At 42.4% G+C, this 14705-nt stretch overlaps 1 protein-coding gene across 1 annotated transcript in view; it reads left to right on the top strand.

Moving 5' to 3' along the window:
• Positions 1 to 14705, top strand: part of PDGFD (platelet derived growth factor D) — a 188073-nt gene that overhangs the window by 122324 nt on the left and 51044 nt on the right. Inside the window, exon 3 of the mRNA XM_081952375.1 lies at positions 2392 to 2572. Within this exon, the coding sequence (XP_081808501.1) occupies positions 2392 to 2572 (181 nt within the window). The remainder of the gene's footprint in view (positions 1 to 2391; positions 2573 to 14705) is intronic.

The raw sequence follows: 14705 nt of genomic DNA, 5'->3' as shown, positions 1-14705 counted from the left end.
ATAATGGGTCTCCCCTCCCACTTCCATGGGACCAGGTAATGGTAATGGTTGTGGTTGAATGGAGGTCTCACCTACTGGCTTTAGCAGAATACTGTGAAATACAGGTGCACCTTTGCTAACAGAGATAGTTTCAGCTCCACCCTTACAGGATTAATTATCTGTACAATGGGGAATGGGTCCAGGAACTTTGGACCGGGGTTTGACAGGAGGCTGTGACAGTCAAAAATGGAGCTTGGGAGTCTGTTTTCACTAGTAGAGAGCTTGGGCCACCCCAGGTGCCCCCAACAGGAGTGACATTGAGCTGGCCATGCTCACCCTAGTCCAGTGATGGCAAACCTTTTTTGGCTGTCATGCCAAAAATGGGGGGAGCACAGGTGGGTCGTGTGCTGGCATGCCACACCTATAATGTTATGTGTGTGCACCCCCCAGCATGCACATGTGTGCGATTAGCGACAACCACCCCCACTTTTGCTGTTGTTTTTTCGGCTTCCCTAGGCTCCAGAGGCTTTCTAGGAGCCTGGGGAGGGCAAAAACAGCCTCCCCCCCCCAGACACCCTCCAGAGGCTTCAGGAGCTTCCCTGAAGCCTCTGGAGGGCAAAAAATGGACCTATGGGAAACCCGGAAGTTCAGGAATGGTGACTTCCAGGTTCCCCGTAGGCCCGGGTTTCGACCTCCAGAGCCTTCAGGGTCCTTCAGGAGACTTCCATGAAGGCTCCGGAGGGCAAAAAACGGTCCTATGAGCAAACTGGAAGTCCATTCCTGACCTTCCAGTTTGCCCGTAGGGCCGGTTTTTCATGCTTTGGAGGCTTCAGGGAAGCTTCCGGAGGGCGAAAAACAGCCTCAAAAGAAGGCCAAAGTCAGCTGGCCAGCGCGGATGCTTCGCATGCCCTGAAAAATGGCTCCGTGTGCCACCTGTGGCACACGTGCCATAGGTTCATCATCAGGGCCCTAATCAAAGACAAGCCTGATGTGGCCCTCAATGAAATCCAGTTTGACACCCCTGCTATACATGATCAAATGTGTTTTATTTCAGTGAGGCAGCTGAGAAAATGAACTGTGGATGAGAAATGATATAAGGCTGAATAACTATTATTTTTATGCAGGACTTGTTCTTTGTAATGTTTATTTGAATAAAAAGTACAATTGGAGAACACAAAGGAACTATATTCCAAGTTTTCTGTCTGTTGAATGGCTCTTTTGCATTCAAAGTATATGGGCAAATTTTACCCCATACTATGTCCAAAAGAGAATTCTGAAATTTTGCAGATTTATTACCTAAGCAAATCTCCGTGTCACTGTACCAGGCTTTTAAAAGTAGGTATAAATAAGAACATCAGATTGTACTGATTTGAATAGTGTTCTACAACTTAGTGATACCCATTTTTAGCCACAGAAAAATTGTTGCAAGTCCCCCCCCCCATATTTTTATTCCTCCCTCCTCCTTTAATGCAGAGAATATTCAAAATGTCAGTCCTACGATCTGCAGTGATGCTTGACATTAACTGAGATTGGCTTTAGACAAGATTTGCAAAATTTTTCTATAAAGCTTTGAAGTAATTGAATTGAGGTATTCAGAGACACTGAGTCCCCAAGGGATATGAGTTTTATTAGGAAGTGAATTTTGCCAAGACCTTATAGCGAACGCCAAACAACTGTATCTTTAGGAATCAAATTAAAACCAGTTTTCTGGGGGAGAGATAGTTATTGCTCCATAGTTGCATAATATAGCCAATACTGTAGACTTCTTGAACCCATACTTAGGCTGCTGCTGCTAGTTTCCTGAATCCGGAGCCTTGTAGCTAACATGTTGAAAGTGTAAAAGTATCTTATGGACCCTGTCTGAAAATCCCACCAACAGCCTTTCCAGAGAACTGAGCAGACTTTCAAAGTTGGGCTGTAGTCATTGCCTCCATTTTTGTAAAAATGCCCCTATGATTTCCAGTACCAGCATGGAACTGACAGATGTTGCAGGACAAAAGATGATAATGATGATATTCATCATCCTGATGCTAGAAACTTCAAGAGCCGTGGTGGTGAAGTGGTTAGAATGGAGTATTGCAAGCTACCTCTGCCCATTGCCAGGTGTTCAATCCTGACCGGCTCGGTTAACTCAGCCTTCCATCCTTCCGAGGTGGGTAAAATGAGGACCCAGATTGTTGGGTGACCCTGTAAACCATTTAAAGAGTGCTGTAAAGCACTGCGAAGCGGTATATAAGTCTAAGTGCTATTGCTAGAAACTGATTTTGGCTTTCTAGACTCACAGATTTCCCATTTATGTCAGAATAAAAGGATCATTAAAATGTCAAATGTTCACTGGGGGGAAATTCTTGCATCTGCTGCCATGTATCATCATTTCTCTGCCAGACTACTAACCTATCATCTTCACTCCAGATATGATTTTGTGGAAGTGGAGGATATTTCCGAAATTAGCACTCTCATCCGAGGACGTTGGTGTGGATATAAAGACGCTCCTCCCAAAATAACTTCAAAGACAAACCAGCTGAGGATCACCTTCAAATCAGATGACTTCTTTGTGGCTAAACCAGGATTCAAGATTTACTATTCCCTGGTGGTGAGTAATATGATGGTGTCTGCCAGCGGTAGGTTCCGGCTTCTGCTACTGCCAGTTTACTCAGGGATGCTGTTTGGGCGCGTGTGCACACTTGATGCATGCTACGTTCACATGCACAGTAGTTAAAAATGCTTCTGTGCATGCGCAGAAGCCAAGAAAGATGGCACCTATGACTACCCCAAACCGATAGAACTGGTTTGGGGGCGTGGCAGGCCAACTTACTAACTACTCGTCCAAACTGGTCCAAACTGGTAGGAACCCACCTCTGGTATCTGTAGTGGTAGTTTGCTGATGATTTAACAATCGGTTTGTTGAGCATGTGGTGAGCACATGTACACAGAGCTGGAAATGGAGCATTTAGAAGCTCAGCTGTTCACCTTCCAAGTCAGCAACAGTAAGTAAAACAGCTGGAAGGTGGAAATCAGCTATGCCGCGCAATTGAGATGAGCTAGAAAGCAGGAAATAAAGGACAGGATAGAGCAGGGGCAGGTGGGTGGGGCGAGCTGATCGTCAGAGCTACCGGTTCACTCAAACCAGTCCTAACCGGCTGAATCCCACCCCTGGGTGTCTGGGGAAGAAACAAAAGACTGCACAAGAAATGATTGGGGAAGGAAGGAAGAGTAATAAACTTCCAAGTGAAGATAACGAATACTGATTCCCTTTGGGGAATATGGAGTAGGATAATTTGTGATGAAATCAGCAGAAGAGGGAAACTATTAATTAAAATTCAATACGCTTCATTTTAATAACGTATTTAGGAATTCTATACATTTGGGGCTAGAAGCAATCAGTGACAGAGACAGAGTGACAGAGATTCTCCCCCCCCCCTCAAAAAATACTGTGAAAGGTGACACTCTTTTTTTAAAAAAAGTTTTTTATTAGATAAACATTAAAAACATTGGACATAGTGCGACATTTCTGGCATAAACGTTCCCATATAGTGATTGGATCTTACAACGATTACAGTTTAGATCCTTTACATAGGTATGTGTAGATTACCTGTCCATTGATCCTTTCTTTTTTATAATTACTAACCATACAAATACATATCCAATTCCTACCTATCACACCTTCTTAATACCATATTTTCCAATTCTTAACTTGTCTATGTTTTTCTGTCCTGGCCTTTTTCCTTCATTTCTATCCATCGGTACTATTTGTCCTAGATTTCGTGATATTCCGTCTCACCCTTGTTTTTGAGCTCTAGAGTCAGTCTATCCATTTCTGCGCACATCAGTATCTTATTTATTATGTCTTGTTCTGAGGGAGTCTCTTTATTTTTCCATTTTTGTGCAAAAACCAGTCTCAGAAAGGTGACACGCTCTTATCCAGGTCCAACATAATCTCAGTTGAAGACAGTGGGGAGGAAAAAGGCCCATGAAGCTTAGCAAAACACACAAAGGTCCTCAGCAATCAAAGATTTATTTAGTTATTTGGAAAATTTATACAGCTGCCTATTCACTCATAGCGACTCTAGGCAGCTTACAAATGATAAAAACACAATGTAGAAAAATAATAATAATTAAAAAAACCAATGACACCCCTCCCCCAGCAACAGCACCCAATTAAATGAGCCATTTGGTGGGCTCCATCGCACATTGGGTTCCCCAGGCCTGCTGGCAAAACCAAGTCTTCAGGGCCTTCTGAAAGACTATCAAAGTGGGGGCCAATCTAATTTCTGCAGGAATAGTGTTCCAAAGGGAGGGAGCCACCACAGAGAAGGCCCTTCTTCTAGGTCCTGTCAGGAAAGGGCGCGGTCTAGAAATAAAAGCTTATTATTATTATTATTATTATTATTATTATTATTATTATTATTATTATTATTATTATTATTATGTGCCTCCTTAGGGGATGGGACCTGCAACATTCCTTGTTTCCTGACTCTAGTGGGTCAAGTGGATGCGACTGGAAAGAGACAGTCCCTCAGATGCACATATGGGTCAACAAATTATTATATTTTGAATATACTCTCTGTAGATCTTGATCTCTATAGAAAGGCTCTAATGTTGGGAAAGTTGGAAGGAAAGGGAAGGTCAGCAGCAAGGTGGGCTCAGCTACAGTGACAAAGGGCGCATTGTTGGAAGAAGTGAAGGGCCAAGGTAGGGACAGATCATCGTAGGGAAATATCTATGTGGATTCTAAGAGTCAATACCAACCTGATGGCATATAATCAGTCAGCTGCTCAGCATGATTATCTGGTGGTTAATGTAGGCTCTATGGGAGTGGCACGATGGTCTAGAGGTGAAGACACTCGCCTCCCACTCAGAAGGTTGAGAGTTCAATCCTAGGCAGTGGCAGATGTTTTTCTATCCAGGCGCAAAGAGAAAATATCTACTGTGAACTCTGCATAGGTGTCTGGAAGGGCATTCGGCCAGTAAATACTCATCTCCACACAGTTGGCGTGGAGTTGTCTCGACTCCACCCCAAAACAAGGGATTAAAGGGTCATAAAAAGAATATATATATATATATATATATATATATATATATATATATATATATATATGTGTGTGTGTGTGTGTGTGTGTGTGTGTGTGTGTGTGTGTGTGTGTGTGTGTGTGTGTGTGTGTGTGTGTGTGTGTGTGTGTGTTGTATTTGTACTGATAAATAAATAAAGGGAGACTAGTATAGATCTAAAGTATATATATGTATGTATGTATGTATGTATGTATGTATGTATGTATGTACGTATGTATGTTCTGGGGCTTCTTTTCAGAATAGAAACAACATGTTGGAATATCCTCAGTATCTTATTCAGACTGAAAACATTGTTTAATAAATTAACATTGTTCTGAGCCAATGTAGCCTTTTTATTTAGTTATTTATTAGATTTTCATGCTGTTCATCTTTGCCACATGATTCCGAGTGGTGTACTATCTGAAAATGGGGAAAAGAGGAAATGGGCATATACCAGCTTACTTTTCCCAAACCTGTAGTATCATCCCACCATACAGAGTTGTTGAGTGTGAGACGTATGTGAGAAGTACCTTCCCATGACTGCATATTAGAATATAAGTATAATAAATTGTGATGGATGTTCTACAAGGGACAGCAGTTGATCAAGCAACCTAAAAATGAGATTCATGCTTTAGCTGTTTGCAGCTAGAAATTTGTTTTAAAAATAAACATGCCGATTAGCAACTGCTTGTCGACAGAATTCTTATGAGCCAGGTAATTATGTGTATTGGTGTCACAGTAGTGGCACTCTGCTTCGCATAATATAAATTTCAAAACATGTTGTAACCTGAGAAAGCATCTTACTGAAAAAAAACAGCTGCTATTCGGTTTTCTGCAGCTTTCTTTTTCTTTTTTTACTTCACGGATTTCTATTACGAATGGGCAGATAAATTCTCCTGCCTTTTGTTGCAGTGGCCTTCTTGCTTGATCAGAGGGTTTGCTTTAGAATTTATTCTAAAGGAGAGGAGAAATTCTGAGTTACAAGGAAGGGCAGACATCTGTGGCTTTCTTGTCTTTCACTGCATCATCCTCTCTTTGTCCATCTGTGATGGCTCTGACTGTAACTGTATGTGAGAATGACCTTGGGAGATAAGAGAAAGAACTGCAAAGTAGGCAGATAAAAGGCACCTGAGTCAGCAAGAGAAATGGGGATTTGGAAAATGTCTCCTAAGAAACTGTCCCTAGTCCTGGACTGTATAGGTTAGTGATGGCTAACCTTTTCTGGGCTGAGTGCCCAAAGTGTTTGTGTGCACGTGCGAATGTGCAAACCCCCAAAATGAAACCCCCAAAATGCAACCCCCCTGCACATGCCCCCCACCCCCACGCAGGTGTACATGCCCCCCACAATGCCCCACCCCCTCGCATGCACATGTGACTCCCTCACACGTGCGCATGACAGCCTTGCACCCGCCCCGCCCCATGTATGCATGCGCAACACTGCACATACACCCCATCCCCTGTGCATGCCCGCATGACCCCCTCACACATTCTCCCATGCATGCGCAGCAGAGACCCGAAGGCCAGCTGGCCAGGGGAGGTTCGCGCACATGCAGTCAGAGTTGAAATGGGGTGATGCCTCATGTGCCATCAGAGAGAGCGTTGCATGCCACCTCTGGCATGTGTGCCATGGGTTCGACATCATATGTATGGGTGAAGGAGGGAAAGATATCATTTTAATCTTCAACGATTCTGTGAATGTAATGTTACAATAAAAACAGAGCAGATAATTCTCAGTGCGCTTCTATCTGGAGAACCTGGTTGACTTCGTCTCCTATACTTTCATTAAGTTCCAGCAAAACAAAACAAAACAAAAAAACAGGATAGTATTTTTCCCCATATAGTAACACTAAATATGATGATTAAAGAGAGAGTTATGCCTTTGATAAATTAAAGATATTTTAATTGGGTATTTTTAGGGTTATTTAAATATTGTTTTTAACTGCTTTGCTTTTTGTACAGTTTCTTATTGCCTCCTCTTTTATGTTTGTATTTTCTATCTATTGATGTGTTTTTTCTGACTGTACACCGCCCCGAGTCCCTTTGGGGAGAGGGGGCGGTATAAAAGTCTAAATAAAAGTAAAGTAAAGTAAAGTAATGAAAAAAAATTCTTTGGAGAAGTTTAAACAAAAAAAATTATCTGCCCACCATATAAAAATTTCAGAGGACAGTTTTTTTTCCCCCTATTGCTATTGTCACTGAGAAGACAGAGTCTTCCCCTTGGACAATGTAGGTGAACAGTGCGATCCAGCTATCAGGCGCCAGGGAGATCAGGAGATCCTGTCAGTTCAAATGGGTATAAATATTTATTGCAAGCTTCAGCTCTCTACAAGAATCTGAACTACTAACGGCCAAAGAAAATTTGTGGTAGATAAGAGTAAAAGAAATTTGAGGTGGACTGGACTTAGATCACTTGTGGGAGTGAAGAGATTCATGACTGACTGCAGGGCACCACCTATAGCAATACATTTGCAGTCTACGGCCTGGGAAAGACTAACTTTTGTGACTATAAGTACCTCATATTTCATGGTAAATGTGGTGGGGAAACTATTGAACTTACTGAAAGCATAGCTTCTTGGCTCCCACCCTCTTGGAAAATGTTGGAGAAATCGTTCAGCTAATTCCCCTGTTCACAAATTTAGTGGAGAGTCCCAAGTGGTATTTATATCCAACTTTCATATTTATTACACGTGTCAGTCAGTGGTGGGTTGCTGCTGGCATTAGCGCCTGTTTGGTGCATGCACAATTTTGCACATGCGTGTGCAGTTGCCCATAAATAGGTCTTTAAAAACCATGCCGCGCCAACCGGGGAACTGATTCCAGCAACCCAAGCTAGCAAACCACTACCGGTTCGGCCGAACCAGTCCAAACCAGTAGGGACCCACCTCTGGTGCCAGTAAGACATGTATATTCCGGGAGCATTTCAAAACAATGACTAAGGAAGAAGAAACAACTTGGGAGCTTCGGTGCTGAAAAATCCAGAAGAAACCAGATATGGCTCCGTTGGACTCAGAATACTGAGTTAAACAGGATATTGACATCGATCTCCAAAGCTATTCTCATGAGCTAAGTTACTCCACTGTGGAAGCCTTTAATTTGAAGGCAATTTAGCAAAACAACAATTTATGGTATTGCTTTCCCTGGAGTACCACAATGCATAAAAATTAAGCACTGCTGCTTTGTGTGATGTTTCCAAAGGACCTCTCTTATAATTAGCCAGCTTTAGGAGAAATTGTGTGCAGGTTTTGAATTAAAACCCTCGGGCTTCAGGAAACAAGAAAATATATAAGATTGCAAAAGAACAGAGATTTGTGTTTGGCTTTTTTTTTTTCCAGGAGGAGGAAATGGATGAATGTTGTTGCCAAGGGTCTGTGATGTCAACATTGTGCATAGAAAGTTAGTTACGCTTGCCAGCAGCCTTTCTCGGAGAATTTGGCCTTAGTCTGCTTGGAAAGCAAAAGGGCTTTTTCCAGATTGTGAGACCTCTGAGCATTTCAGGCATGTTTAAAGGAATCGATGCAAACCTTTCTCTTTTTTCTGCCTGGAGTCGAAAATATTCTTTTTATCGAATGTATTCTTTCCGTGCCTGCTGCAAACACAAAAGCAAACTTTTGTAATCTGATACCCTCCTGATAGGATGGACTGTAAATCTTAACATTTCTCACCAGTACAATCAGTTGAGAATTATGTCTGTAATACACCACCGTGACCAGTAGGCTCTAAGTCTGGAGAATCTGATTGAAGTTACAAGCTGCTTAGAGCAGCGGTCACCAACACAGTGGTCCATGAGAAAATTTTGGTGGTCCACAGAGAAATGTTTTGCATTTTTTATATTGCATTAAATCAGGGGTCCTCAAACCACGGCCCCTGGGCTGGATACGTGCAATGAGCGTTTGTATTGCTGCGGAGAGTCTTTTTATGCAGGTTGGAGGGGGGCATAAATTCTGACTTGGGCTCTGCTTCAGCCTCCTGGTGTGGGGCTTTGGGCGAAGGCTACAGGAGAGTGCCGCTGGTGGCGAAGAGCTGGAGGGTCTCGTTCCAGTTGGCCTTCATCAAGGCTTGGAACTGGCTGACCATCTCAGCCCACTGAGCCTCCAGGTGCCAGTACCTGGCCTTGCACTCCCACAGGTCTTCACTCTGTTTGGAAAGCCTGTGCTCTTAGACCCCAGTGAGGTGTTTCTGCTGAGCCTCCTTCTCAGTCAGAACAATTTGAACTGAGCCAGCTACTTTGCCAACTCTTTCTCATGATAGCTGCTTAGCTCCAACCACTGCTTCTTGTTCTGGCCCTAAGGAGCCTAGGTGTACAGGCGAGGAGTGGGTAGGAAAGGAGGGCGAGTAGAAGCTGTTGAAGTGCCCCTTGATGTGAGTGACATCAAGTTGGCCATGTCACTGCGTTAAATGTTTGCTAGCCGAACTGAAACTAAATAGTTACTGAAAGAGTTACTGCGCAGGTCATAAGGTCTTATCAGCAATGATGTACTGCGCCTGCTCTTCACACATTCCAGAGACTTCTTCCCTTTTGATCTTTGTCCGTCTGCCAGGAAGCTGGTAGACAAATTGCTTCTGCCAAAATGTAACAATTAGATAGATTTGTTTATTTCTTTCTTTTATTATTTTTGTATTAAAGCTTGTTTTTCATTAGAATATGTTTTCCGGGATTTTATTTCTTTTTTTCGCACCTTAAAGATAATGCTGTTTGGAAACGCCGCGATCTAAGACCTCATTTAGTTCAGGGTGAAATCTTCCCCTGACAGGCCACACCCACCCAGTCACATAACCACCTAGCCACATCCACCCAGCTGGTCATTAGGTAGTTCTATTAGTGGTCCGCAGTGACGTGCGGTGAGGTTTATGGCTGGTGAGGCTGGTGATGTCATTAGGAAGGCGGGGATGGGACCTCGTGTGCAGGAGGCTGAGGCAGCCTCAGCCTCCTGCACTCGTGGTCCCATTCCCCGCCTTCCTGAGTCAACCTGAAGGGGACCGCGGAGCGCGCTCCGCAGTCCCGCAGCTCGCACTCCGTGGTCCCCTTCATGTTGACTCAGGAAGGCAGGGAATCAGACCACGTGTGCCTTTTCCCTTTTCCCTTTTTTTTTCTTTTCATGATGAGAGCGGTGAGGCTCTGCCTCCCCTGCCTCCCCTGACCGCACGTCCCTGGTGGTCCGCGAGATTTAAAATTATGAATTTAGTGGTCCCTGAGGTCCAAATGGTTGGTGACCTCTGGCTTTGAGATCTCTTTAAATAGTTTCTTATGAGGAAGCTTATGCAGAAGTTCTACCAATGCCATTTTGAGAAAATATTCAGCATTTTTTATTGTTCTGCAATTTGACAAAAGCAAATTGCTTTCAAACAAGTCCTCACATTTCATTTATTTGTTTAAAATATTTGTATCCTGTTTTCCTTTTTAAAAAACAATCTTCAAAGCAGTTTAGAATTAAATTATTCAGGGCATGTGTAACTCTTTTGATGTACAATCCTTTTTCCAGAGATCTGAATCCTTCCTGTCTTGCTATACTGGAGAGACATTCCAAGGGAAGAAGAGAACTTCTCCCATTTGACTTGTTGCATTAGGAAGTGAGGACAGTCAGAGATTTTACAGTGATAGAAAGACTTATAACTGAAAACAGAATTACCTGAAGTTATGTAATGGTGTATGGAAATGTTCTTGGGAGATGTTGTGGCCCATCAGCGGCCAGCAGAACTGGTGGCAGACTCAGACAGCGAGGAGGTTGGGGAGGAACATAGTTCAGTCCTGGAGTCTGGGGAAGGCTCTGATGAGTGCTCTGCATCAGAGGCAGAGATGGGACCAGGGCCGTCTGACAACTATCAGCTGCCTTCGGAGTCAGAAATCAGTGGGAAGAAGAACAGCTGGAGCCTTTTCCGATGTGCAAATATGCAGAGCTACCAAGAGCAGGGAACAATTAAGGGACAAGGGCCGACTCGGGAGTAAAGGCACAGGTGGATAGTGAATATCCCATCCCATAGGGAATAAAGAGGAGCAAAATGGGGTGGAATTTGCAGGAGACAATTAATTTGCTTAATTAGTGTGAAGATTTGTTTGTGACCCTCAGAGACTCCTTGCCAAGTATTTACTTGTACAGCATTGCATTTGGAAGATATTGGCCTGGCACCTCTCCAAGCCTGATAAGATCTGTGGTTGTAAATTTTACCCTTGAAAGACTGTTTGCTGGGACTTTGCTGGGTGTGAATGAGAGGAATTCACATTAGCTTAATAAAATGGGGTTTTGTCAGGACAGGGAGTCTGCTTTGTGATTTTGTGAAGCCAAGGTCAGAACAGGAGAAAGGAGGAAAATCTGCAGCCTAGACAATGGTCAGACAAGGAGTCCACAGAAGGAATGGAGATTTGATAAACATCTCCGAAGGGACTTCCCAATAGTGGACTATAAACATGAGGAAGGGTGGAAGAGATACATTTTCAGACTTGCAAGATTCTGATAATGCAACCTTATAATAAAGTCAGACCTAGTATCTCTGGATGTGCTTCTGTTCTGGACTATTCACAAAGCTATCCCACCACCAGCTGAGGCTCAAGGCACCAACAAGAAAAAATCAGAATAATTTCAATAGTATGTTTCCAACAGACTGAAAACTTCATGCTTGTCAACAGCAACATTCTCTTCTATCTTGCATTTGAGGAGGGAAATATTATGTTGGCTGGTCTGGAGAGAAATAAACTTGAATGTGCCTTCTGTTACAGTACCTGACAAGTTTTGTGGTGCTTCCTGAGTCTTTGAATTCCCCAGCATATGATGTGATTGTGTCTCTCCTTTTCTCCTTTTTATATATCTATATATAAAAATATGGAGTATCTGAGCCAAGCTTTATTATTGGTCATGGGGCAATAGAGTGATAGAGACTGCATATCTAAAGATTGCAAACCTAAAGATACAATTCATGAATATCAGATTATTATCTTAAATTATTATGATTTATCAGCATGGAGTGGTTTGCCATTGAGGTTTTTTCCCAATGAATCGACTTGTTCTGAATTTCAATACACTGGTGTCAGAACAACCGAGGCACCTCCAGGTCGAAAGGATTAGCTGGGTGACATCACCCTTGCCCTGGGAATGGCTGGTTGGCTTTCATGTCCCCAGCAGGAGTTAGCACAAAGCTCAACCTACCCTATGGTATCACTTGGGTCTCAAATGTGAGCTTGCTAACTTCCAACCCAGCATCCTAAGCAGTGATGGAATTCAAATAATTTAACAACCGGTTCTCTGTCCTAATGACCAATTGGCTCGGTGGCCATGTGACTGTGTGTGTGTGGCCAACTCAACGTCACTCACACCAATGGGTGCTTCGCCTTAGCTGTGACAATGTAATAAGGGTTAACCGGAGAGGCAGTTTCTGTAAACAGGGCAATAAAGATTAGGCTAGAAACAACACCAGAATGTTTCCTTCCTGCCTTCCTTACAGGATTAGACCTGTAAAGTGGGGGGGGAAAACCAAACAAAATGAGATTTCTTCCAACAACCGGTTCTCTGAACTGCTTAGAAAGTTAACAACCGGTTCTCCCAAATAGGTGCGAACTGACTGAATCCCACCACTGATCCTTAACCACATGAGCCACTGTGCTTCTACACGCATTCTGAATGAAATCATTGTTCATCATTTTAAGAAAAAGACAAGAAGAGACATCCTCCATATTGCTGCCTAGAAAGCAGCATGGATGATCCATGCAATCACCAGAATCCAGCTCAACAAGGGCAATTTGGCTTTGTAGCCTCTCTAGGGCTTTTATCACATATAGTTTCAAAAGGAAGAATGGAGGGAGAGACGGAGGAGACAGAATTCAGTTTCCTGACAATCAGACTACAAAATAACATATATAGTGCATTTTGAACATCAACACATTGTGGAAGATACTCAAGGAGGAAGTGACAGAAGGAAACATCAGGGAAGTCACCACAGTATTTCTGGGCACTAATGCTTCAGATTTGCAGCTCAGCTTGACTTTATATTATTTTAATGAAAGAAGAATTATTAAGTAGAAAGCAATATGACACTCTCTGACATAGTCCTTAATAGCATCCTAGTGTATACGAACGCCTCTAGGCCCTCGATTGAATTAAAACAATAATAATAAAGAGCAAATGGTTTTAATCCAGTGCTTTATTTGGAATCATGCCCATGTGCCCAGAAAGATGACAAAAGTGACCTCAGGTGGTAGAGAGGCAAGAGCATTAGTTTGCTCTGCAGTAAATCAGTGTTTTGTGATTACCACATCCATCATCATAGTCACGCACTGATCAAGCAATCCCCAGCAGCAGCGATCCCTGGAGACATGCACAGCATGTTCTCAGTGCCAAAAAAAAAAAGTTGTTTCCTCCCAACATCAATCTACTTTCAACTATTTTGGACATTGTACGTGTGGTTTTGCTAAATATGTGAGTCCTACTTGGGTGTGCTAATCTTCCAAGTAATTAGAGTCACATGAGAGCCAAGAAATATGCAAGCATTCATACTGAGCTGTCATTCGTGATCTTTTGTGGACCACCTGATGTTTAACCCCTCTTCAGTTTCAAATTCTAGAAGATCCTCATTGCAAAAGATGTGGGCAGATAACACAAGTCGTGGAGGTGAATGGCGCCTGGGGTTGGCTTTCCATTTCATTGCTTTTGATGGGAGTGAGGTTAACAGTAACCCTGCTGTCATTCTAGCAGCCCTAACTATTGAATTAAAATGGGGCTAATAGGACTTGTAAGTACCACAGTGAATTATCATGAGTTTAAATAAAGAAATGACTAGGAGTTTACAGAATGTAGATTTCAACAGGATCACAGTACATATGCTTTCACATTAACAACGTGGAGGTTCATTTAGCCATTTCTTTCCTACTCTAGTCTTTTAAATAAATGTATGGCATATTCAAACAATAAAATCAATGGGATGAATCTAGCCTTAGACACCCGTAGAAATCAAGCACTAGTTTGTTGATGACCAGCTGACTTCCCATTGATTTTCAAGAAGTCTGCCCTAAGTATATACCCAGTTGAAAAATAAATATTAAAAAAAAACATCAGGTCATATGGGTAGGTTTTTAAAAGTTTAAATGCAGAGTAGTAAAACATTTGGTCGCATGGGAAGATTTGTAAATTGGAAAGTCCTCCGCAGCATGCACAGTAATTTAACAGTTAGAAAACTCGAGTTGTTTCACTCATTTGAAGAAAGTCCACAACTTGTACAATCGATCAAGTTCCTGATGCCCAAACAGAACTTTTGATGATGGGGAGACCTTATTGTTTTCACCTCAGATGCAAAATTCAAAATTAAATATATCAACTCCCTCACTATTACCCCTGATATTACCCCCGATATTACCCCCGATATTAGAACTACTAACAACCTCCGCTCCTTCCGACAGAAGCTTAAGACCCACCTGTTCCAATTAGCTGGCTTGACTGATGTATAGTCCCATCTTTAACCTCCTGGCAAACATCTTACTGTGTAATTTTTAAGGGAAATTTTAATTATATTTGTATTTTAATTTAAATTTGGTACAGCACATTCTACCTCCTCCGTTTATATGTTTATATGTTTATATATTTATGCACATTTATATTTTGTATCTATATGGTTTTTAATATGTCTGTACACCGCCCCGAGTCCTGTTTAGGAAAGGGTGCGGTTTATAAATAAAAGTTTACTTACTTACTTAC

This window comes from Natrix helvetica (genome assembly GCF_964273705.1).
Source record: "Natrix helvetica genome assembly, chromosome: 4".
In the NCBI taxonomy this organism is placed as follows: Eukaryota; Metazoa; Chordata; class Lepidosauria; order Squamata; family Natricidae; genus Natrix; species Natrix helvetica.
Note: the sequence above shows the minus strand (reverse complement) of the source record. Positions and strands in the feature narration are given on the sequence as shown.